We start from the raw sequence: 26,719 nt of genomic DNA, 5'->3' as shown, positions 1-26,719 counted from the left end.
TCATAATAATAATAATAATAATAATAATAATAATAATAATAATAATAATAATAATAATAATAATAATATTTATTTGTATACCACCCTCTGGCAAACCAATCCGGGCGGTTAACAACAGTAAAATATAAAATATGACAATTAAAAACACTTTATCCCTCCCCCCCTTAAGACAGTATTAAACAGTGTAACATATTAAAAACACAATACAAAGCATAAAACCAGCAGTTAAAACTAAAAACCCTGATATCCCTCTGTTGATCCTCAACCATCACTAAGATGGGGCCACGGGAGGAATGAGGGAATCAGGGAACCTGGGAACCTGGGCCGGGATGGTTAATCTGGAAAGGCCTGCCGGAAGAGATCCGTCTTGACCGCTTTTTTAAAGCTTCATGTTACTTTGGTTGCCAGTGTTGATACTAAAAACAAGTGTAGCACTTTGTCTATTAATTTTTCTTTTTCCTTTTTTATTATACTTTCACATTATGTACAGTGAGAAAAGATTAGCTATGAGGCCCACCTCACTTGATCAAGAGTGCACTACCTCTGATCTGCACATAGTAATATTCAAAGAAAGGGATCAGTAACATACACATTGATCCAGGATATATCATCTATTTTATTTGTTTGTTTGTTTGTTTCATTTATAGTCTGCCTTTCTCCAAGAATGGGACCAAGGTGGCTCACATAAGAAATCAAGTAAAACCCAACAACACTGTTTTAAAAACAATTAAAAATCATCACATTAAAACAGTATAAAATTATTTTTAAAACATAAAAAACTTTTTTAAAAAACCCAATAATAAGCCTCCCAGCATGCACATTAAAATCCTGCTTAAACAAAAAGGTATTTGCCTGCTAGCGAAAGGAGAGGCGGGAGAGGGCCAGCCTATCCTCCTGTGGAAGGAATTCCAGAAGATGGGAGCAGCTACAAGCAAACCTGTGATGGTGGCAGGACTAAGAGAAAGCATTCCACTGTGCTCTTAAGACTCTGCCAGATACAGAGAGATACAGTTTTTCAAGTAGTTTGGACCTAAGCCATATAGGGCTTTGTAGGTCATGACCAGCACTTTCAGCTGTACCAGAAATGAACTGGTAGCCAGTGAAGCTAACAAGAGAGTTATATTCTCCCTGTAATGTAGAGAGATTTTGTAGCACCTTTGAGACTAACTGAAAGAAAGAAGTTGGCAGCATGAGCTGCCAACTTCTTTTGTTCACTTAGTCTCAAAGGTGCTACAGGATCTCTCTGCATATTGATTTTATAGATTAACAGAGCTATATATTTGCAGTCATATCTGATGTCTCAAGGAAAAGGCACAGCTGAAATACTTGTTTTAATTGTGCAAATGCACTCCTAGGCACTGCCAAAACCTGAGCATCTATGCTCAGAGCTGAGTCAGAAGAATACTCAAACTGTGAGCCTGAGATTTCAGGAGGAGTTCAGTAGTGAGACAGCTTCCTTAGAATCAGATAGGAAGGAATGATAGAAGTTGAGTATCATCAGTGTAAATCCCAGAACTCCCGATGACCTCTCCCAGCAGTTTCATGTTAAACAATGTGAGGAACAAAATTGAACTCTGAGCGACCTCACAGCCAAAGGGTCAAACATTAGTCCTGGGATACCACCTTCTGCGTGCACCCATCTAGGAAGGTTAGGAGCAACTGCAGGACAGTGCTCCTAGGTCTCATCCCAGAGAGGTGACCTAGGAGAATACAATACTTAATGGTATCAGAAGGCTGAGAGAGGTGCAGCAGAATCAACAGGGACATACTACCCCTGCCCAGTCCCCTTCATAGGTCATCCACTAAGGTGACAAAAGCTATCTCTATCCCAAAACCAGGCCTGAAGGCAGGTTGAAATGAATGAAATCTAGGCAATCCATCTCATCCAGAAACCCTTGGAACTGGGAGACCACCACAGAATCTTGCCCAAAAGTGGAATGATAGAGACTAACCGATAATTATTCAGAACAGTAGGATCCAGGAAGGCCTTTAAAAAAAAAATAGCCTTATCACAGCCTCTTTTGGGCAACTTCCCTTGCTGCAGGGAGGCATTCACCACTCCCCTTACCCACTCAGCTGGTCCCTCTCTAGCTGCTTTCAGAAGCCAGAAGGGGCAAAGATCCAGTTCACATGTGATGACTTGCACCTCTCCAAGGAGGTCTACATCCAAAGGTTGCACAAACTGAAATTTATACAGTAACACAGGACAAACAGGCACCAAGATTACATCCACTGGAACTGTCTCAACTGTAGCATCCCAGGTGGAATGGATCCAAACGATTTTGTCTGCAAAGTGTCTTGTAAATTCTTCATAGTAAGCTGTTGAGTGGTCTTTATTTTCATCTTGTGGGCAAGAGTATAAAAGGCCCCTGGCCACTTGAGATGGCTCTGCTGGACGACACTGTGCAGACACAATGGTGGCAGAGGTATAACTTGTTTGCTGCCACTATCACCATGGCATAGGCCTTGAATGAGCTCTAGTCTGGGTTCGGTCAGACTCATTCCAAATCTTCCACCATCACTGCTCTAGTCTCTGTCAGCTCCAACTCCCAAGTGAAGCAAGGGACTTGCTTGTCTCCAGTCTGTGGAAGGGGATATTTACAGGCAATTGTGTCCACTGCCCTGGTCATTACCCTGTTCCACAGTCAACTAGGGCATTGACAGGATCTCCTGCCATGGTAACAGGAGTCCATTTGGATCAATACATCTAGGACAGACCATCTTACTCAGCCCCTGCTCTACCCTCTGCAGAGGCTTCAAGTACCAATGATCATGAGGTAGTGATCAGTCCATGAGAATGGAATTATAGAAAATTCTTCCACATTTGTCTAGCACAGAAAACTGGGTCCAGACTGTGTCTGGAAGCATGAGTGGCTCCAGATATTAGTTGGGACAGACCCATCATAGTCATGGAAGAAATGAAATCCTGATAAAGAGGTCTCCACATAGATGTTGAAGTCCAGTACACCAAGCCAAGAGCACTCTAACCCTGTCACTTAAACCACTTCAGCCAACTCAGGAAAGGAAACTGTGGAACAGCTGGGTAGGGAGTATACCAACAGAACTTTGTCCTGGCCACCCACCTTCAAATATATACACTGAAACAGAGCAGACAATGGGAAAGGATACCTGATGAGGAAGATGGAATCCTGATAGACCACTGCAACTCTGCCTCCCAACTCTCCAGGCCTCACCTGCTGCTGTACAGACAACCCAGGCAGGCAAAGCTGGGAGAAGTTACCACCACAACACCCAGCTTCATCCGGCCAGATCTGTGCAATACTAGCAACAATACAGTTGCATCAGAATCTGTCAAAGGAATAGGTTATCAGATGACAAGTTTGCTTTCTATTGGTGACTTAGAATAGCTGGTTTACGATAGCCATTTCATACAATGAGGTTCACATAATAGTTGTTGTTACCCTGACATAAACATTGTGGCACCAGATAAAATGACAGATTGCATTAGACCATTATCTTGATGTCTTGTTATGTAGAAATGATGTGGACATAGTAATTCATAACTCAGCCAGAAGGCTACTAATCTCATAGCTGTGAAGTCTGCAATGATGAGAATATATTGGAAATAATTCAGGCATTATTTTACAGAAAACTGTAAAAAAATGTTTTAAATAGAGCAGTGTCTTTCTTTAGAGCAATGCCTGTTTGTTTTCCTACTCACACATATAGTTAAATGACATTCATCCCTCTTCCTTTTAAGGTCGACTGCTTATTGGAGACCTGATTTTAGAAGTCAATGGTCAAAACCTGGTTGGGGTAACCAATGAAAGGTATGCTTTAAACATTTAACCATGGACATGAATCAGAATGTCTAGCACTTAACATTTGTGTGTTAAGAATATTCTGTTTCAAATTAGCTATGAATATTGTAAAATAAATGTCTTTGAGCTTCTCAGAGTGTTTTCTCCTAGTACTGGAGCTGAACAGCCAAACTTCTTAACTGAACAAAAGTCCAGAGATGGTATGTGACCTACAAAGCTGATTTTTTGAGCCATGACCATGTTGAATTCCTGACAGTAATAGTTCTTAATCAATCAATCAATCAATAAATAAACAAAAGCCTCCAGATCCCATCTGGTCTTGGAAGCAGGGTCAAATCTGGATAGCACATGGATGGGAGACAGCCAAGGAATACCAAGTGCTATAGACCATTATTTCAGTAAGAGGCACTGGCAAGACCACCTCTGAATATTCCTTGCTTAAGAAAACCCTATGAAATTCCTGGGGTCACCATAAGTCAACAGGTGACTTTAAAGTACACACACAATTTGGAAAACATATAGACAGAATTTTGTAATCTGACCTACATAGCCACATAGCCATTTACATAAGGCATTTTCCAGCACAGAACTCAAGGAGGCTTACAACAAGGTGGCTTATAACAAATAACATCTCTTTGCTTGAATTAAGCTTTGTTTGTTTGCCTGTAGCACCAAAACAGTTTCCTTGGAGTTACCTATACACTGGGATGTAGCCATACTGACTTTTTATTATGATTGTGTTTTATTGTTAAGCTAATCTTCTTAGAATGTTGTATTTAACTGTAGATATCTCCAAGTATGAGAGTCAGTGTGGTTTAAGTGTTTAAGTATGACTCTGGAGATCGGGGTTCAATTCTCCACTAAACCATGGAAACCCACTGTGTGACCTTGGGTGTATCACACTCTCTCAGCCCCAGAAAGTCCATGATAGGTTCACCTTAGGGTCGCCATAAGTTGGAAATGACTTGAAGGCACACAAACCTATTTCTAATAATAAAAAACCCCATAGTATATATGATGAAGGAATTGAACTATACCCAAGCCAAACGTATTATTCGAGTTATAGGTTAATGTTGCCACAGTCCTGAGTCCCCAAATGCAAAGTCTGTCATACTACCTCAGTTCTGAGTCCATGAATAGAAAGTGTTCATGTACACTTTGTGTGTGTGCGTGCGTGTTTGTGTATGTGTAAGAGAGAGAGAGAGGGAGAGAGAGGTTGTACTGCTGCCAAAAATAAAAATTATTTGGATGTTAAGAACCATGAGTGGCAGTCCTTGCAGCATGAAAGCGTTCCAGTTGTAATTTCTTGTATTCAGGGAGTCCTTCAAGCCAGGGACTCTGCATAGCTTGTGTAGTACAGTATTTGAATCTGGAATTCTGTCTGATTCACTTCCTAAGAGACAGAGCAATCAAGCCAGCTTATGAGGGGCATGTTAGGATACCAAAAGGAATAATTCCAAATTTGGACACTGTGCTAAATAAAACACAGGCAGAGAATTCTTGGCTGGATTAATTCTCCCCACAGGCAGGAGGAGACAAATAGAAATGATCAAGCAATCTACTCCAGCTTATTCATTGCAAGCCAGAATTTGATGAATATCAGAAAAGCGTGGAGAAGTCTTGAAGATTAGTCTATGAACTAAAGCTTGTGAAAAATTTGTTCTCACAGTACCTCTCTCTTCAGTTTCAGACTTGATCCCAGATCTAGCAGAACCATGTCCAATTGTTTCCAGAGATGTTTTGGTTTTCTGTTACTAACATTTCATCAAAGGGTTATGCTATATAATTCCATGTTCTACAGCTTTAACATAAATAGGTGTTTTGTTCATGCTACTGACATAAACAAGTTTAATTATTGATCCTCACATGGTTTTCAATAGAACTTGCTTCAGGCAAAGTTTCCTAAGGCTGAACCATAATGAATTAGCAGGAATATTAATCCTAGATGTGGATGCATTTTGATTCATAAAAACAACTTTTTATAGATGAGAGTACAGTCTTTGCACAGAATCAATAGTCAGCTAATTTTTTAAATTTCACTGTCACAGAGCTGTTGACATCTTGCGAACAGCGTCAGCAACCAGACATGTGTCTTTACTGATTGCCAGAGATGAAGAAGCAAAGTAAGCAGATGCTAGATTTCCACAGTGCTGTATGATATAATGTTTAGATTAGTCATAGACATTGGTAAAAACTATTGTAAATCATCATTTTCTCTCATTTTATTCTATCATTTCCATTGTTGCTTCTTCTTTAATAACAGGGTAACCTTTCTTGACTCACCTCAAATTATATCCATCCCCTTCCCCCTACAAGCTTTCCTGCAGAATGCTCAAAACATCCTGTAACTTAGGAAAGAAGAGAGAGAAGGCACATTAGATTAGTTGTTATTGTGGTTATGATTTCTGTGGTTCCTTCTCTCTCTGTCTTCCCTCGCCCCATCCTTTTAAACTTCTCCATGGATTACATAGCAGTAGAAAATGCTGGCTACCAGCCAGCTGTCAGAAGGAAAATTCTGCTCGTTTCCTGTAATATTTTATATAGCACTGGGATTCTTTGCTCCTTTTATTCTTTAATTGCTAGTTACAGACAAATTGCTTTCTCTGAAGTCTGGTTTCTTCTCTTGCCATTGCACAGATATTAGGTGCTTTTAAAAACTTCTTTCAGCCATGGAGTGTTGACCTAGTTTTCTCTAATCTTGAATAATTAAAACACATCAGCACTTTCCATCCTTCCACTAAAATTCTGTTGTGAATGAAATTAGACTCCCTATTGCCAAACTGCCTTCAGTGCTTCTGTGAACAGCACTGAGATCGGTTTATTGTAGCCATGCTGTCCATTTATAAAGGCTGGTCTGGATGCTTCATATCTTGGAAGGCTACTTCTCTTGCCTATATCAGCAAGGGAGTTGTCACTCAGAACAGGTTGAATATCCCTAATCTGAAATGTTCCAAAATCCTTTTCTCATGGGTGAAAAAGGGCCATCCAGTCCAACCCCTGCCATGCAGGAACTCTTAATCAAAGCATCCCCAACAGATGGTCATTCCGGACCCCCTGCATAAAAAAAAATGTGTATGCTTGAGCCACATTGAAAGTAATGGGGCTTGTGCATGTGGCGGCAGTGTGGCTGTGTGTGCACCCCATGAGTGCGCACCCCATTAATCTAAATGGGACACGCTACCCCGCGCGCTCCCACACGGCTTTCAATATATGCTGAAAGCTGCATATAGTGCATCTGCATATGAAGTGGGCGCACTGTATATGAGGTGTATATGAAACATCAGTGAATTGCATTTTTAGATTTGGGTCCATCCCCAAGATATCTTATTATGTATATGCCATCATTCCAAAATCTGAATGTCAAAACACATCTGGTCCCAAGCATTTCAAAGAATGGATACTCCAGAACAGAGACTACATCTGTGGTCCTGTATCCTAGGAAGAGGAACCTCTGGCTGATGGCCTTAATTTGGCCTGTAGGATCAACTTAACTGGCCTCCAGTGCTTTACACACTACCTTGTCAATGCCACATTTCCTTTCCTGATTGGAATGGCTTTGATCCCAACTCTATTCTTAAATCACAGTAGCCCCCCCCTTTTTTTTTTTAACCTGCACTCCCCTTTAAACTGTATTTTGCTTTGGCAGAACATGCCCCAAGATTCTGCCACACATCCTGGCATGTTACTATTATTTTTGATCTATTTACAGATAATATCAGAGCAAGCTAGAATACATGGAAGACAGATCACATTATGGCTTCGTTTTCCAGCTTGTCATGTTGGAAATGTACACTGTGCCTTGCTCCCTCATTCTCTGCCTTCCTTTTAAAGAATGGAGTTTACGTAGCAGTGGGCTGTGATTTGTGTTTTCTACAGTTTTTGTTCAATATCAGAGGTCTTTGAGTTTTGCTTCTTGCTCTAAACTGGGATTTTAGAAGGACATTTGAGAAAGGACTTTCTTTTGACTCTACTCCCTGTGTCCATACATCTCTGGAAATCTTTTCCAAATTGGAGTTTGGCACTCAGGCTGAGAAAGGGTGTCTATCTTCCCTTCCTTTACTTTGCATGTGAGCAAAGCCCACTGAAAACATACCGTATATACTCGACTATAAGTTGACTTCATGTATAAGTCGAGGCCAGGTTGTGGAGCCAACATTATGGATTGTGATATAACCTGTGGATAAGTCAAGGGTAAAACTTAGTGGCATAAGCAAAGGATCTAAAGGATGAAGCAAAGAAAAAGAATGCCAAAAAAACTTTCAAAATTCCACCAGGCATATTTGTGCTCACACTTAAGGCTGGATGGATGAGAAAGTCGAGCACTCTTATGTGTGCTTTTAGGTATGTGTATACACACGCATGCATGCGCACGCATGCACGCACGCACACACATAAGAGTTAAAGTACAGTACTTACATTGGCCCATGAATAAATTGACTCAGTTTTTTAGGGTCAATTTTTAAACTAAAATTTCTTGCTTTATACATGAGTATATACAGTACATAAGGGTGCACTGCCAGTGGGAGTGATTCTAGCATGGTAGAAAGGGTTTTTGCAGTGAGGTCTTAACAGTGCCCAAACTTGCAGACATTAAAGACAGATTCATTTATGTGTCTGCTTTTTTTAGAAAGAAAGAAAGAATTACATTATAGATTAATGAAATCCCTGCTATTACTTCTTTTTCTCATATTTCTGGGGCTTTTTTCTACAATTTATTTGTTTTACTTAGGAGCTAGTTAAAATATGGGATAGAAATCTTGTTGATAAGTCTCATGACTATGAATTGAGTGGAATCAATATATTGTATAGGATGCTCCATTTGACCTTCCAGAGGTTTTTAGCTCCCAGATTCTTGCCTCTTGGTCATGCTAGCTGGGGCTTCTGCCAGTCAAAGTTTAAAACATCTGGAAGGGGACTCCTTCTCAAGGCAACTCTTTCTTAAAGGTCATGTTCCTTTCTACTCAAGTACAACTTAAAGCAAAGATGAGAATTGTGCGGCCTTCCACATCTGGTTGACCCATAGCTCCCAACCATCCCTTACCCTAGCTGTGCTACCTAGTGCTGATGGGAACTGCAGTCCCAAAATGTAGGAAGAGCTATGTTTTGCCTACCTCTCATTTGAAGCTTTATAAATGTCAGTGTTTTCTATCACTTACTTACACAGTTTGGTTGCAAAGCCAAATCTACAAAAATAAAACCCATGAATATAAAATTGCTGCAAAATCTTTAATTGAATGCATTCTGAAAGATTAGATATATGACATGCCTCCACATCTTCTGCTTTTTGATTCCAGAAAAGAGTTCCTAGATCTGATGGAGAGATGCAGCTCGCACAGCAGTACAAGCTCTTCCAGGAGTTCCCCGACACAAGTTCTAGCTGGTGAGCTGCTGGTTATGTCTTCAGCATGCAGCATGAGAGAATAGTAGAGGATGCTCAGTGGCCTAATGGCCTCCATTAATATTTCGGGTTGGTTAGAAATGCTTGCATGAATTGGAAGGTAGACCTTTAACCCAAATTTTATGTGTGAGTTGGTGTTTGATGGACAGAAAGGATATCTCTGTATTCAATCAAGACTTTAATAATATTTGGGGCTTTTTTTTTTTCTTTTCCTCTTTTCCTTTTTACGGGGCTGAGCAAGAGAGAAGTGTGGTATTGCCCCCTAGGGGGCTCACACACACATTACAAAACAGCTTCTGATCCCGGGTGGTTTGAGAACATATTGTTTCTCTAACCCTTTACAGTTGAGAACTCTTTAGGCTCCACAAGTGGTCAAGCTGTCTCATGGAATCAGTGATTAAGACTTCATTAAAATTATAGCTAGCAAAGGAGGGGAGGAAACCATCAGCCAACCAGCTGCCCAGGGCCACTTCATTACCAAGGCCCCTAAATGGATCCTGTGTTATCAAATGGATCCTGTGTTACCAAGCTGTTTTGAGACTGATCATCTCTGTGGTTTCAAATTACAGAATCAGGATCATTGTACTGTGAAAATGAATTCAAGCTCTTCAGTCTTTTGCTTCCAGAAAAGAACTTTTGCTAACTGCTTTTTTTTTTAAAGTACAAATGCTTTCAAATTGACGCCTTTTGTTAGACTTAAAAGGGAATGACTCCAGTTTTGACCCCTTAATTATATAAAATGGCTGGACTCCAATATTGTTCAGGCACCTTCGCAACTTAGTATTCCATTATTCTAGGCTGCTTCTACCATTATTACAAGGTGGAACTATACTCTGTGTTCTCTCCCCTGTTATATGATGAAGCATCTCTCTGCTAGTAGAATCCAGTAGTGGCTAATGACGCCTGTGTGAGGAGGAAGTGGATCTTTTCCAGGTTTTAATCTGAATTTTAAAGAAGCTATCTGAAGCTGCGTCTGCACTGCAGAAATAGTTCAGTTTTACACCACTTTAACTGCCGTGGCCTAGTGCTATGGAATTCTGAGAATTGTAGTTTGTTGTGGCACCAGAGCTTTCTGACAGAGATGGTCAAAGGTCTCAAATGCCTCACAGTTCCCAAAATTCCATAGCAGTGAACTATAGCAGTTGAAGTGGTATCAAACTGGATTATTTCTGCAGTGTGGATGCAGCCTGAGGTGTTGAACATATTCTGGTTCAAAACAAAGTCTAAAGTTTATTTGGAAAGGTTAACATTCAGACTGAAACCAAGTGGATTTATTTATACAGATGTTTTATGACCTATGTGATTATCAAGAGTACAAATACAAGAAATGACACAGTGTCAGAACACAGTTTGTAAGGTACAAGAGGTCTAAATGAGTGCTTGTATAAGTATATTGTCATTTTTGAGAGACATTTAGCCTCCTTTTAATTTCTTTTATGACATATTGTACAAGACAGGTGAGCCATCTCTGAAAATTTATGTCTTACTAAATTAGTTACCACTCATGGAAAATAATGTACTTATTTCTGTTGTCTACCTCTTTCTTTCTTTGAGGTAAAGCTAGTGACAGCTTTTCTTCAACATCTTCTTCAAGGTCAACAAGTCCTCAGCTATTGCATTCAAGGGATACAAACCATAATGGAAAACCACCTGCAGCAACTTCTTTTCAAGGCGTCACAAAGTAAATCCCAGATTTTTTAAATAGATCTGTTATTCACAAGAATTTGTGGGAATTCACAGTGTGTAAAGGGAAAAACCATAAAAAAGTTATCATTCCAGAAGCTGCCTTGTGTTGTGCTGTGATTTGCCAAACCTGAAAGAAAGTAATCACAATGACATTTCTTTAAGTTATTGTTTCAGTGTTCTTTCTCTGCAGGTGGGTACACCTTGAAAAGTGACTTCACTGTGAATGTAGGCTATGCAACCATTTACTGTAGTCTGTCCCCTAATATATTTGCATAAATTATCTGTTCTTTTAAATGCATATAACAAGGGTGGGGAACATATTTCAGCCCAAGGAGTAAATTCAGTTTGAGACAAGTTCTGGTGATTAGCAGGGCCAAAACAAGGTTGTGGCCAAAGATACCAGTACATTTTACCTCCAAATTCTTACTGTCAATAATGTAAGCCTTAGAAGAGGCACTTCAGTGGTTTAGAATGGGAGCAAATCTGTATTGAAGCTTGGAAGCTAAGAAACAATGGTGTTGTGGGCAAGATGTGTGAGGAAACCCAAAGGTCAGGATTGGGACATCATCATCATCATCTTGTATCCCTCCTTTCTCCCAGTATACGGACTCAAGGCAGCTAACAGCAAGTTTAAAACAATACAATTTAAAATAATACTAAAGTATTAAAGTGTATAAATATAAAACAATTAAACAATTTTGAAAGTTAAAACAGTTATGCATTCAAATTTAAAATATATTTAAAACTCAACACAAACCTTAAAATCTTAATTACACAACATTTATTGCTGAACCCTCAGCAGTCTGAAAAAGCTTGATGGCACAAGAATGTTTTTAACTGCTGCCAAAAGGAGAGCAGGAATGTGGTCATCCTGGCCTCTCTAAGAAGGGAGTTCCAGAGCTTGGGAGCAACCACTGAGAAGGCCCTTTCCCTTGTTCTTATTATACAAGCCTGAGAGCATGGTGGTACAGAGAGAAGTGCCTCTCTGGATGAGTTCACCCCCCTAGTGGGCTCATAAAGGGAGATACAGTCCATCAAATAAGGACCCAAACAGTGTAGGGTTTTATAGGTCAAAACCAGCACTTTGAATTGTGCCTGGAAAGAGACCAGCAGCCAATTGAGCTGTTAGAAACAAGGGTATGTATGCTCCTGTAGCTAGCTCCAATTAACAACCTGATTGCAGCTCTTTGGGCCAGCTGAGGTTTCTGAGTACTTTTCAAAAGCAGCCCCACATAGAGTGCATTACACTAATCCTGATGAGATGTCACCAATGCATGTACCACTATGGCCAGATTTGACTTCTCCAGGAACAGGTACAGGTGGCTCACTTGCTTTAATTTTGCAAAAGCACTCCTGGTCACTGCCAAAACCTGGATCTCTAGGCTCAGAGCTAAATTCAGAAGTACCCCAAATTATAACTTGAGTTTTCAGGGCAAATATAACCCTATCTAACACAGGCTGAATCCCTATTCCTGGATCTGTCTTTCAACTGACTAGGAGCACCTCTGTCTTTTCTGGATTAAACTTCAGTTTGGGCCAAAACACACTGCAGAAATAATCCAGTTTAAGACCTCTTTAACTGCCCTGTCTCAGTGCTTGGAGAGTCTGGGAAATGTAGTTTTGTGAGACATTCAGTCTTCTATGTCAGAGAGCTCTGGTGCCACAATAAACTACAGTTCCCAGGATCCCCTAGTACTGAGCCATGGCAATTAAAGTTGTCTCAAATTGGATTATTTCTGCAGTCTGTTTTGGACCTTTGTTTGCTCTCATCCAGTCCATTACAGCAGCCAGAAAGGCTGACTTTGACCCCATAGAATCATAGAATAATAGAGTTGGAAGAGACCACTAGGGCCATCCAGTCCAACCCCCTGCCATGCAGGAAATCCAAATCAAAGCATCCCTGGCAGATGGCCATCCAGCCTCTGCTTAAAGACCTCCAAGGAAGGAGACTCTATCACTCTCCGAGGGACTGCATTCCACTGTCGAACAGCCCTTACTGTCAGGAAGTTCCTCCTAATGTTCAGGTGGAATCTCTTTTCCTGTAGCTTGCATCCATTGTTCCGGGTCCTGTTCTCTGGAGCAGCAGAAAACAAGCTTGCTCCCTCTTCAATATGACATCCCTTCAAATATTTAAACAGGGCGATCATATCACCTCTTAACCTTCTTTTCTCCAGGCTAAACATCCCCAGCTCCCTAAGTCGTTCCTCATAGGGCATGGTTTCCAGACCCTTCACCATTTTTGTCGCCCTCCTTTGGACATGCTCCAGTTTCTCAATGTCCTTTCTGAATTGTGGCGCCCAGAACTGGACACAATATTCTAGGTGGGGCCTGACCAAAGCAGAATACAGTGGCACTATTACTTCTCTTGATCTAGACACTATACTTCTATTGATGCAGCCTAAAATAGCATTGGCCTTTTTAGCTGCCGCATCACACTGTTCACTCATGTTCAACTTGTGGTCTACATGGACTCCTAGATCCCTTTCACACGTAGTTTCATTCAGCCAGGTGTCTCCCATCCTATATCTGTGCATTTTATTTTTCCGCCCTAAGTGCAATACCTTACATTTCTCCGTGTTGAATTTCATTTTGTTAGCTTTGGCCCAGCTTTCTAGTCTATTCAGGTCATTTTGAATCTTGATCCTGTCCTCTGGGGTATTAACTATTCCCCCTAATTTGGTATCATCTGCAAATTTGGCCTGAGGTTCTCCACATCTGACCCATGGGAACCTTTTTTTTTACTAGGGTAGATTCTTTTTTGTCCATCTAGACCACTGTTTTGCATTTTGACCCAACATCAGCTCTCCAGAATTCCAGGAACAATCTTTCCCTTCTCCTGCTATCTGATACTTTTTAACCTGGAGATGCTGAGTACTAAACTTGGGACATTCTGCATAAAAACAAAGGTCTTTCCACAGAGTTTTTGTTTGTTTCTTTTTTCCCCTCAGACTTGTTCTCTTCTCTTTCTTTCTTTTTCTTTTTAAAGATCAGCGTTGGGCTTGAGGGCAGAAGGATACCATGACTGAGGTCCTGACTTGATTTCCCCTAGCTAGAACACTGGCACTCATAAGCATAAAGACCCTTGCTCTGAGCTCTGTCACATTTAACATATCCTGTTGTGCTATTAAAAGGGATAAAAAATATTCTCACTCTTCCTAGCAACAGGGTTCCACTACTTTTTTTTGAAACAGCTCTTCTCTGAGGCAGATGAATGTATGTCCTAGGGATCAGCAGAGACACCAAGCTTGCCAGTCTTTAGAGCTCTCTGGAGAGATGTATCAAATGTGTTTTCTCTGTAGAGAGATGGTGCTTGCATGCAGCTAAGCATCACATAGGGGTTTTTTTTGTGTTTTTTTTTTTTTTGCTTGTTTGTTTGTGTTCATACTGGTAGAAGTTCATAAAATTCACTTTTTAATGTGTGCAGGGACAGAGATGGAGTGTGTCCAATTACTATGCAGTTGTCCTGCCTCCAAAATTGAATTTTGGAAGGGCTCCATTGTAACGATCTTCCTTTTCTCCACAGCTTCTGCCTTTTTTTCCTTTTTGCTACTCCCCTCCCCTAAAAAATCCTTTAAGGAGGTAAAGATAAAATAGCTACACATTGCCTATTGATTAGTAACTCTAACAATCATCAACCAACAAGCACCCAGAGTAAAAATAGATTCATAGATATCTCAATTTGACTGCTTTGGTTATAAAGACAAACTAGACTGAATTCTGTCCTAGCCCAGAGAAACAGATCTGTCTTTATGAGACCAGAACTTCATTAGGCCCCACTTTAAGGGCTTCCATTTGTACAGAACTGATTGATCTACTTTAGCTTTTCCTGGTTGCACAAACTAGCAACTTTAGATGTGAAGGGGAAAGAGGTGCTCCTGATTCAAATTTAAGCAGCTGAGAAGTACCAATTGTAAAAGCATGCTTATGAAAAAAAAAGTCTTCTGCAGGTTGGTCTGTGTCTTTTTTCTGGTTCTTTTCTCCCCTCAGTCACTGACCTTTTAAAGCTAACTTTGTTTTCTCTCCTTGTTTAGTGACAGCGCCTTTCAGATTATCACGGTTTCCAAGGGAACAGGCCTCGGCTTGAACATTGTAGGAGGCATTAACAGGAATGAAGGACCCTTGGTGTACATTCTGGAAGTTATTCCTGGAGCTGATTGTCACAAGGTAGATAAGGGGCTGCAGGAGAAGTCTTGTTCTGTTTGCTCCTTTTCCTCATGCAGTATGTGTGAGGAAGGGTGCACATTTAGGACATCCTTCCTTGTATTACAATATAACTGTTATGTCCAACTAGCCTGGCAGCTGGTTGTGGAAAGCTAATTTAGTACCTGCTCAACTGTTTTGAGTCTGTTTTAAACCTAATAGTGATCTGCTCTGATTTGCAGTGGAGGCACAAGAAAAGTAATAAGGGATCTTTTGTTATATCTCTCTCACTTCTTTCTCCAGTCATATTGTTAGCACCTACTGTTGTTTGTGGTGAAAAATCTTGCCAGTCTGTGCAGGAGAGCAGTTAGCTTTGTCATGTCTTTGCACCCAATAAAACCAGCACTGTGTGTAGTACAGTTTCATTAGAAAAGACTCACGATATAATTCTTTTTTGTAGTAAGGAGTTTTATTGAGGTTTTGTGTATAAAATGCCTTTTATTCTGACAGGATTTGGTTCAGGAGGGTGTCAGAGCTGTGTGCTGCATTAGCAGCAGTTTAGGGCTGAGCTAAGAGCTGTGGGACTAACATGTTGTCAGAATGGAAAGAACAAACCAAGAGGCAAGGTTGAGGAGCGAGGCTGGAGTCAGACCTGAAGAGGAAAGCAAGACTGAAAAAAACTCCTGGAGGCAGGGACATGCCAGTGCTGGCATGTCCTTTCTGATCAGGCAAGACTGAGGTGCAGTAGGAAGCCTTATTACATAAGCCCTGCCTACCCAGAAGGATTTCATACCCAATCTGGGTGAGCTTTGTCAGGGCAGAGAACTGGAAGTTTCTGCTCTGCCTAAGTATTTCTGCTTTTCACTACACAGAGTGTAGTGTACAGAAGACTAACAGCTACTGACAACAGAAGAAGGTCAGATGCCTGATTTGCCTCGTGGTTTCTCCTGCTCCTCCCATTTCTTTAATCTCTTTTATGTAGCAGGCACAGAGGCTCAGAGGTAACAGTGATGAGGGATAGAATTTGATGGGGTGGGGCAATAGGATACCCAAGCCCATTGTGAAGCCCATTGTCCCTGATTTCACTAACATATGGCCCAACTTTGTTTCTTCAGGCTCAACATTTTTGCTAAAGCGGAGTCACATTAAATGGCTATCTGCTGAGATAGACAGCCAGCTACATGTATGATGGACCATCCCCTTTGGTCCCCAGCCTGGATCACCCTATTGGATTTCTCAGTCTCCAAACTCTCTGTGGGCTGGATAGTATTGGCCATGGCTATGACATACTGAGACTGACACATATGTCAGAGTTTCTCTAGCTTATCTCTCCCTGGTGGCTTCCCTTCCCTTTGCAGGGAATGGAGAAAAGCAAGATCTCACCCAGTGTTTACAGTCTTAGTGTTGGGAGTTCACCCATTACCTAAAAACACCTGCTAAGAATGCAGATGAGGTACCAGAGGTAAAGAAATATATACAAGTTTCCATCCATTTCTCATGTTAGAGCTGCTGCTTCTCTTTTTAATTTTTAAAATGGGAATGTTAAACATGATGGCTGCTGGAGCAACAAATTAGTAGTTACCCAGGCAATAGGTATTGATGTCTTGTAGCTTCTGGCTCAATGGAGCAGACTAAAGAGGTACTGACTGGTGCAGCAACAGGGACGTGAAGGTACTTACAGGCCTCCACTCTCCCTCTTAATTTCTGTGCTCTGTCAGATATTGTGGATTAAAATCTGGGGATGGTCATGGCCTGTCTACTCTCAGTTACACATTTTAGATCAGGGGTAGGCAACCTTTTTGAGCCGGGGGCCGTGTTGGTGTCCCCCAGACAGGGGGGGGAGCCAAAAATTAAATAATTAAATAACTAAATAATAGAGGACAACATTTTCAAATAGGACACATTTTAAAATGGAACATGCCAAAAAATTTGATGCTTTTTTTAAATGTTAATATAAAATGCATGTTTCTTAGGCATAATCAAATGGGGACTTTGGGCATTATTCCTAGACAGATGGCAGAAATGTACTTTCCTTTCTGCCAACCCCCCCCCCCCCCAAAGTTCCAAACAGCACATTTCAGCATTGAACATGGCTTTACTTAACATGGCAATCTCTTGCATATTTCAGAGGCTTATTGCATAATCAAACTCTTTGGGTTTCACACAGAACATGGGTTCACATGGCTATGCATATTTAACATGTCAAGGTGGTCTCACAAGAAGTGATTTGCCCTCAGGTTCAAATGTACTTCTCAGAAGTGTGTACTTGGTCAAGGGACTGTAGTTTTTCTTCACTGCGCATGAGTTTGTAAAAATCACAGCAACTTGCATTGGCCGTGCCTCTGAAGCTGGCTCATATCAATATCACCATCACCATCCTCCTCCTGCTCCTCCTCTTCTTCTTCTTCCTCCTCCTCCTCCTCCTCCTCCTCCTCTTCCTCCGCCTTCCTTCTACCTCCTCCTGCTCCTTCCTCCCTCCTCCTCCTCTTCCTTTTTTCCTCCCTCCTCCTCCTCTTCCTTCCCGTGCGGCTGCGCGAGAGGCCCAAGGCCCCCCGCGCCCCCCTTGCCCACCGCCAAAGGCCCTGCGGGACCTTTGGCAGCAGCAATCGGCGGCAGGACTGAGCAGGGGCCGGTCCCAACGGCTCAGCGGGCCGCATGCGGCCCGCGGGCCACAGGTTGCCGACCCCTGTTTTAGATGATCATCAGGCCTACTTGAACTGCTCCAGGGCAGATTTGCTGGGATCCTTTATTTAGAGAGATGGTGCCCTTGTAATAATATGGAAGTCGAGTAATGAAGCATTTTATTTTATTTTATTTTATTTTGTCCTGTAGCTTTTATGGTGAGGCACATTAGAACCTGGTTATCCCACTAATGAGAAAATTTGTTGGGTGTTTTGACCAATTTCATATCAGGTTCTTGGTGGAGGATAAGTCCCCAGTTGTAATGTTGGCTGCTGCTACATTTCTTTCAGAGGCAAAGAGGATTAGAGCTCTCTATGTGTTTCAGATAAAACCAATAACAATTATTTTATTGTTTTTACTGTACTATTTATTTCTTTTGGATGTTGTTTTTAATTTTATGTTTGAGTTTTACTATTGAGTCTGTTGATCGCAATAAATAATGATGATGATCCCACTTTTTAAAACTAACTCCATATTCTTCTGATGCTGAAAATTAACTAAATAGTTGCATTTTAATTAATTCATTAGAAAACGGTCTCAACACTACAAGTCACTAGTTGTGCAAAATAACATTTCCTCCTATCTACTTGGGTGCTGCCTCAGCACCCACAATAGAGTAGAAGGCAGTAGCCCAAGCCTTCACGTAACAATATGACATACCTTCTCCATTTTCTAAGGCTATACTCATGGAGCTGTAAAAATAATGTTAAAAGTTACAGTTACAGTATATTTGGAAGGACAGAAATGCCTTCATTTGCTCGTTGCAATACCTACATCCCTGAGTTGTGCATCTTTTCGTCCCAGTACGCCATACAGAACACCACGATTGATGTCAAAGACTACAGTTGGTTAGCTAAAACAAACCCACAGGATGTAACATATGAACCTGAATACAGACATGGTAACATTTTTTAGCAGATAATGTGCATGACAGAAGAATAGCATGAAAAAGCAATCAATTGGAGCCCTGGTGGCCAGTAGCATCATTGTAGGGGTGCAGGTTGCACCAGGTGACACCCCAGGAGGGGGATGACACCCAGTCCCCTTTGTCTCCCACTCCTTTCCCGCATGCATGCACTCTGCCCCCTGTATGTGCTGTTGTGTCCTGCACGCATCACTACATGGCCCAGGTACGCACTGCTTCGTCCCCTGCATGCGCTTCATCCACTGCACGCTCGTCGGTAGGGAGCAGACTGGCACACATGTGAAGGGGGATGGAGTGGTGCACGCGATGGGAAGCATGGGGAGAGGGATGCCCCTCCCATTGGAACATCCTTCTCCCCATGTCCCGCCTATTGGAAGTCCTGCCCACCATTGCTAGTGGCGTAGTGGTTAAATGCCGGTACTGCAGCCACAATGTTGTGAGTTTGATCCCAGGACTCCAAGGTTGACTGAGCCTTCCATCCTTTCATTCATCAGTAAAATGAGTACCCAACTTGTTGGGAGCAAATGGCTTACAGATTGTAAAGAGCTTACAGCGTGCTTAGTTCACTATGAAGTGGTATAGAAATGTAAATGTTATTGCTATTGCTATCGCTATTATTATCAGTTAAACAATGTACATGGTTTAAGAAAGACACAGGAATGAGATTAAAATGTCACTGACAAAGCAATCATGAGTCAGTGCAATTCTAGCCTTAATATTTCTTACCCTAGCTGAAGATTTGGCTTCTCTGTTCAAACTCCTTTCTATCTACTTATTTCTCAAGAACAGTTTTTTGAGCTTTCTAACAGCTTTCTATAAAATCTTGTTTAGTCAACCAGTGTTACGGAGAAACAGATACAAATTTCTCCCTTCTATCAGCACCTTTGAACAGGTGAACTGGAAGCAACAGGAGCAGTGACATTAGTGGCTGCAAACAACAGAAGTAACCCTTTATAACCCAATCCATCTTCATATCCAGATGAAGACAGGACCAGCTCCTGCTTTCTCTTTTTGCTGCAATGATTCCCCACAATCTGGTGCCCTCCAGATTAATTACAGCTGCTGGCATTTCTGACCCGTGCCCATACTAGCTGGGGCATGATAGGAGTTGTACTCGCAAACATTTGGATGGCAGCAGCTTGGCATAGAATGTGAAATAATGCACATTATTATTATTATTATTATTATTATTATTATTATTTAAGATTTATTTATAAAGCACTGTAATTTGCACAGCGTTGTGCATAGTAAACAACAGATAGATAAAAAATAGATAAAATTGTTATAACATATTCCAGCCATTTTTTTATAATAATCCAATTAGATGATTTATTTTAATTTTTTTTTGTATTGCCTGTTTTGACTATCAGTAGACATTACATGAAGCAAGTTCTCAGGTCCTTGTTAGTAACTGAATTGCCAAGATCTAACTACAGCTGTCACTACAATTCAGCAAAAACTAAAAGCAGACATTTTTATTCTAATACAAGGGTTGGCAGTGAGGATAAATGCAGTGTAGTTGGCAAGCTCTGTTATGTCTGGACAGAAACAGAAAGCACACTCTGTTAGGCCTGTTATCTTCATTTTTTCTAAATACAGTTGACCCTCTGTTTTTGGGGGGGATCCATCCCCCCCCCCCCGAAAACAGAGACTTGCACGTATGCTTGAATGGGGCATGCCCCCATGAGTGCGCAAGGGGCATGAACTGCAGGGGCACACCCCATTGAGGATAACAGAGGTTGCCCCTCTGTGAATAATCAAGAATGCGGATCTCAAGTCTGCAACAAGGGAGGGGAGGGGGCGACTATTCCTCTTTGTATAATTCTACTTTACAACACCATAATCCCAGATTGGTTTAAGTTGTTAATTTGTTGTTACTTTTTTGTTTTCCCCACCTCGACCCCTGGGAAGAGATGAGTAAGAAATAATAATAATAATAACAATAATAATAGATGTACCTTAAAATACAGAATAAAATTTATTTAATTTTACTTAAATTATACATATTTTTGTAGTCAGTCTTAAAGTAAAATTATGTAATTTAAATCAAAGAATAACAATTATTTAATATTAGTTAATACTAGTTAAATAATATTTATTTGTTGACAATCAGACCTGAATATAAATGATGTAATTTAAATAAAAGAATGAAAAGTATTTAATACTAGCTTAAAAGTAATATTTAATTGTTTATAATCAAAGTTCAATTAATTTGGGCCTTGTCAGGCTCCCCAAGTAATGTCCCTGGGAGTGTGATGAGGCCAATTGGTCTCAGCACACATACAACAGCTTCATCTTCTGTACACACACACACACCTTTCTTGAACTCCACAACATGGTTTACATAGGAAAGCCTTTGTTAAGACACAGATTCTTTGGTGTCTCTGTGCAGCAGGGATGAGATCCATACAGCCCTCCAGCTGTTGGACTACTGTTCTGTTTGACCCTGGCCAGCATAGCTAATGGTGAGGATTGCCGGGAAACCTGGCTACACTCATTTAGCATTGCCTGTGAATGCCAGGAGCCATGGGAAATTTAACATCCTAGCAGAAAGATCTAGTGCCATGGGAAGTACATTTCACACGGTTGCTGGCAGACATGGACACCTATGGATGATTGTAGGATGCTTCATTTAAAACAAATGAATAATTGTATTTAGTTATTAAGAGCCAGTGTGGTGTGGTGGTTTGATCGTTGGACTAGGATTCTGGAGATCAGCCCTAGAAAACCAAATGATAGGTTTGTCTTAGGGTTTCCATAAGTTGGAAATGACTTGAAGGCACACAAAACAACAACAGAATACAGCTATCAAAGAAGTAGCGATGTTAGTCTCTTGCAGCATAATTCTCTTCTCAGGGCAAGGGGTATGATTTGCATCTTTCTAGATCCTATTACATGTTACCCCACTCCCACAACTCTATAAATATGTTTTATACCTCAGGCCTTAATATCATTCTGTGCTGCATCTGAAAAAGTGGGTTTATATCCGCAAAAGGTAATGTTAAAATAAAAACCAGTTCGTCTTAAAGATGCTTCTTTGTTGCTGTTGTGTGTCTTTGAGCCATTTCTGGCTTATGGTTATCATAGAATTTTCATGACAAGTTTTTTTCAGGGGAGGTATGGCATTGCCTTCTTTTGTGGCTGAGAAAATGTGACTGGCCCAGGACTACCCATCAGGTTTCCATGGCCAAGCAGGGATTTGGATCCTGGTCTCCAGAGTAGTAGTTTAACACTCAAACTACTACACCACACTGGTTCTCTCCATTCCCCCCCCCCTCCACTCGCTTTCTCCTTTTTCATATATACAGTCATGACATAGAAATGATATATGCTGCTGTCAGAGAAATGTTTACGTTCCTATTCTCAGCATTTGTTGAGCTAATGAAACCCTCTTCCATAGTTACTCTTAAATATGTTAAAGTTATTATCTTTTCTGTCAGTGATATGCCCCCTGGTTTGTTCAAGTGCTTTTGAGGTTAACTGATTTCAAGTGTGAGTATTTTGTTTGCCACCAGAGGTCAGCATTGTTGCTTGTGTCAGGGATCAGGATTCATTGCCACATGAAAAGAAGCATTTTAATTTAGTAAAAAGTAAATATTAAAGAGCAAAACCGATGTTGCTCAGTTATATGAAGCGAAAGTTATACATCAGCATCTAAGAATGCAAACCATGATGAGGTGACCGACAGATGTATCTTCACATATATAATGCTGTTGGGCAACTATATCAATAATTCATAGTAGTAGTTTTATTGTGTGTGTGGATGAATCAACACATATTTAGTACCCTTTTCTCCACCAGAGATCAGATCAGAGGAAAAGTATTTAATAAGCTCTTCCTTCCTCTCCCCTTCCTTCTCTCCAGTCCTTTAACTGCATTTTCAGAAGTGATTTAACCTTAGATGGTATCCAGCTTCTTACACTGCCAGGTGGTAATGAGACATGTAGTCCAATATACCTCAAGATTGTCAATTTGGAGAAGACTCCCTAAATGATCAGTATAAAAGTCCTTGTTTGTAGGTTTCTTATCCAAATATTGGATAAATTTGCATGCAGAGCTGTTGAAACCTGATCCCTTGCCTCCCACACCACCCCTCTGATACGAATTAATCCAGCTCAGGGCAGGATTAACTGGTACAGAAACTTCTCACAGACTGTCTGTGGCTTAATTCTAAAACAAAACTACCATCTGGGTCCAATTTTGTGTCCAGCAGAAATTCCACTGGCAGCTATTTGATCTGTGATACACACACAAACCTCTTTAGCAGCAACGCAATTCACCTAGATATTTGTGCTAACCTCTCATTGCCAGTACATCCAGTACTGCCAGATGATAATATTCCATATTCCTCTTCCCATGTCATATTCCTTTCATATCCCTCTGCCTTTCCTTTTATCCTCTCAGTTTTCCATTTATTTCAGAGTGTAATAATGATACACACACACGGCCCAGCACCTGCCTTAAATATCAAATGAGAACACTAAAATACCAGTTTTACCAATTCTACTTCTTTTCTCATACCTTTCACTTAAATACACCTTTGAATGTGAAAGCAACAGCTGTGATGATCTGGATTTGGGCTGTTGCCTAAAGCGGAGCTGTCAGACTGAACTACACATTCACAGCTGGGGAAAATGTATGCAGTATATTTCTTTTGGGATTCCTCTGGTCCAGAAAATATATAAAGGCATTGTATTTTCAATAGCAGCCCTTCCCCTGCCTCACATGTCAGCTGTGCTAGAATTCCTCCCTTGAATGTACAATCTATCCAGGGCAAGAATTCTTTGGATTACTTCTGTTTTTCAAGAACATTCAAGAATATTCCTGTATTGCACTCTACAGAAGGACACAGTATTGCGTGCTTTTAAAAAAACATACAGTTTTGCTGTTATCATTTATCTTTCCTTGAATATACAGTTCATATATGTTCATGTTAGTGCATACATTAAACAACATTCAAGTCCCTTGGAACAGCTGCTTACTCTTAAACTAGTTTCTAGCTGCTCTGTGCTGCTAAATTGTCCTGGTTTGCTTCTATCAACCGCTTTTTTTTAAAAAAAATGTTGCTGTAGTAGCTGCTCTCTGCTTCTCACAGCGTGCATGCATGTGTGTGTGTGTTGTGTGTCTTGTTTGTTATCAGCAGGTTCTCTGCAAAGGAAACCTGGGAAGGTGTATAGTGCTCTACAAAATAAAGCTGACCCAGTTCATGGCATTTAGGCAGAAAGCAGAGCAAGGGGCAAAATACTAGCATGAGTAGGGTAAATGTATGAAGCTGACTTCCCCTTCCCATCACTACTCCCTGTCTCCATTATCGGACCAAGTCTGGCACTTCAGTAAATCAATCCTGGCTAGTCCCTTCTCTAATGGTGTTTTTCTTATAAGTGAATAACCTGGTTTTCCTCGGGAATTATAGATTTCAGAAGTTTCTGTTGACCTCTTTGGACTGATTGTGAAAAGCAATACTAAATGTGGTCCTTGTTGTTCTTGTTAGGATGGTAGGCTGAGACCAGGGGACCAGCTTGTATCTATTAACAAGGAGTCATTTATTGGAATCACCTATGAAGAGGCAAGGACTGTAATCAACAGGATGAAGCTGAGGTAACCACAACCCTGCAAAACCAGAGCCTAGGACATTGTGTTTCTCCACACACACACACCCCATCTTCCTAGCTTAGATTTAGTCAATAGGTGTCTTTGTATCTCTTAAATGCAGAGTGAATTCTGAAGGCTTGTTGATGAAAATGCTCACAGCATCAAGCATTAGGGAGCAGTTAAAAAGAAGCTCTTGTATGGTGGCTTTCATTCTAAACTTTTAAGAGGAAGAGATGGGCATAAATGAAGACTTGAACTTTTAAACAGCAACTTCCCATACCATAAACTTATGTAAATTAAGAGAGAAATGGTGCTGAAAAACTATTAAGCACCTTTAATTGTTGTCACCACCTTTATTTTGATTTGAAAGGGGTTGTACAAACAGCAGCTGCCCCTTTCCTGGCTGGATCAGGGTCGCAACAACCTCACGCCATGGCCCCGATCTGGTCTCTGGAGGGTGCTATAGCTGCTGCCCTCTGAAGGATGCTCTAGCTGCTGCAGCGCAGCTATTTAGCACCCCTTCAGCGCTGCATCATTTGGATGCAGCACCGGAGTCGCACCATGATGGAATGGCACATGGCATCATGATGCCCTGGGGGTGGAGTTAGGGCATCCAGTGTCAGGACACTGCGCTCTGACTCTGCCCACAGGCCAGCATACAGTGCCGGTCTGTACAGGGCCAAAGTTTAGTTTTTTGTTGCAACGTTTATTAGCTTGTGGCCTACCCTATAGGAAAGGCTTGCAACACTACATTAAAAGCACGAGGCCCTTAGAAATACTAAAATTAGACCCATATATCCAAGTCACAAAAAAACCCAACAACCTCACCCTTGCAATAAAATTTGTGTCCCACTATTTTATATGCAGTAAACTTAATTTTCCATGTGCAGCATTTGGAAGCTACAACAGTACAAAGGAGTCTTTAGTATTGTAGTAAGAATGTAGCATATGATACCTGTGTATAGTCTCTTGTTGCTGTTGTTATTCATTTAGGTCAAACTCTTCTTGGGAGATTGCTTTCATTAGACATGAGACTACTCCCAACCAAGTGGAAAATATGCAGTCCTCCTCTAGTCTGTTGACTTCAGGTGGTTGTAGACTACAACCTATTCCACTGCTGCTTAGTCCAGATTTGTCTCCCAGTGACAATACAGCTTCAAAAACATCTTTTCTGAATATGGTAAGTAGCCTTTTTAACCCCTGTTAGGAGTCTTCAGATAAGAGTTTAGCTTCTCTTATGACACAGCTTTGTTTAGAACAGGGTTGAGGAACCAGAAGGCCTCCCAATGTTTTGGACTTCAGAATATCCACCCAGCATGGTTAAGAATGAGATGGTTGTCATCGTTAATGATGTTGTAGAACAATGTTGCAGATGGCATAAAGAAAACATAATGTCCTGCCAGTATTTGTCATGGATAGCATGTAATAACTGCCTTGTTTTAGGAGTGACTGTTCCCACTTTAGACACGGGAAAACAAAGTCTAAGATGTTTCCTGCATTAGACAATGCCTAGACCAGGCATTTTGAACAGATATTTGTTGATTATGGCCTAAATTCATTTGTTAGCTCCTATTAGTATTAGAACTCCAGTTGAATCAATGCAATTTACATAAGTGGTGACATACCAAGTTTCTGTTGATTTAATGGGTCTGCTCTAGTTGGAACTAAGAATTAGATTTAGACCATTGCTTTCTGCTGATACTATTAAGGCAGTTAAGAATTTAAAATAATGATGCATATAATAGGATTGGTACAATAGGGCAGAGAGAAAATGAAGAATGAAAAAAACAAGCCATTTCGAATACCAGCACTGGTATAAGCAATTTCATGCGTGGAAATGCCAAGTGGACTCCACAATATATCATTTTTGAAAGTCCATTCCCTCTGTTCCCTCACTAAGCCTCTTGCCATATTTAGTGATTGGTTAGAGTGCATGAATATTTGAGCATTAGGAGGTACATAAAGTGTATCATCCTTATAGACATCTAAATTAGATAAATTATTTATATTCTGTTTCTGTGAATTAATAGTTAGCCAGTTGCATTGTCAGAGATAAATCACTGAGCTCCAGCCTCACACACTGTGTTGATCAAAGGGAGAGTCTGTTCTTTTGGATGGAGGAAGGGGCTGGAAAATATCCTGGAATTTAAGGTGCTTTGCATTTACTTAGTGATTGTGTACATGTAAATGTATACCCAGAGGCACAGGCATACCTCTTTTCGTTCTTTAAAAAATATTGAAATTGTTCACTTCTCCACCCTTTCCCTTGAGAAGAATCTCATTTTAACTTATACTGAAGTCTTTGTAACACAAGTCCAAAAGAATAGATGTGACAGTACATTCAGTGTGTAAATAAGCTGGTGTTCTAAATGATTCCCTCTGCCTCATTATTGTCTATGCTGACTGGCAGCAGCTATGCAGGACTGAACCTGGGACCATTTATGTACTGGGCATGCTTTGCCACTGAGCTAGGTTGTACTCAGTGCTGTAATCCTGGTGCAGGATTTTTTAACC

The 26,719-nt window shown here is 40.8% G+C and overlaps 1 protein-coding gene across 7 annotated transcripts in view; it reads left to right on the top strand.

Moving 5' to 3' along the window:
- Positions 1–26,719, top strand: part of STXBP4 (syntaxin binding protein 4) — a 184,959-nt gene that overhangs the window by 13,113 nt on the left and 145,127 nt on the right. For 4 of the 7 annotated variants that reach the window (XM_042447227.1, XM_042447228.1, XM_042447226.1 and 1 more), the window contains 7 exons: positions 3,722–3,791; positions 5,831–5,905; positions 9,077–9,162; positions 10,735–10,861; positions 14,898–15,030; positions 24,105–24,211; positions 25,199–25,385. In XM_042447227.1, coding sequence (XP_042303161.1) covers positions 3,722–3,791; positions 5,831–5,905; positions 9,077–9,162; positions 10,735–10,861; positions 14,898–15,030; positions 24,105–24,211; positions 25,199–25,385 — 785 coding nt within the window. The remainder of the gene's footprint in view (positions 1–3,721; positions 3,792–5,830; positions 5,906–9,076; positions 9,163–10,734; positions 10,862–14,897; positions 15,031–24,104; positions 24,212–25,198; positions 25,386–26,719) is intronic. The other 3 variants (XM_042447231.1, XM_042447233.1, XM_042447232.1) reach the window with 3 other exon arrangements.

This window comes from Sceloporus undulatus, chromosome 2 (genome assembly GCF_019175285.1).
Source record: "Sceloporus undulatus isolate JIND9_A2432 ecotype Alabama chromosome 2, SceUnd_v1.1, whole genome shotgun sequence".
Lineage (NCBI taxonomy): Eukaryota > Metazoa > Chordata > Lepidosauria > Squamata > Phrynosomatidae > Sceloporus > Sceloporus undulatus.
The sequence above is the reverse complement of the archived record's forward strand: the minus strand, read 5'-3'. Positions and strand labels throughout refer to the sequence as shown.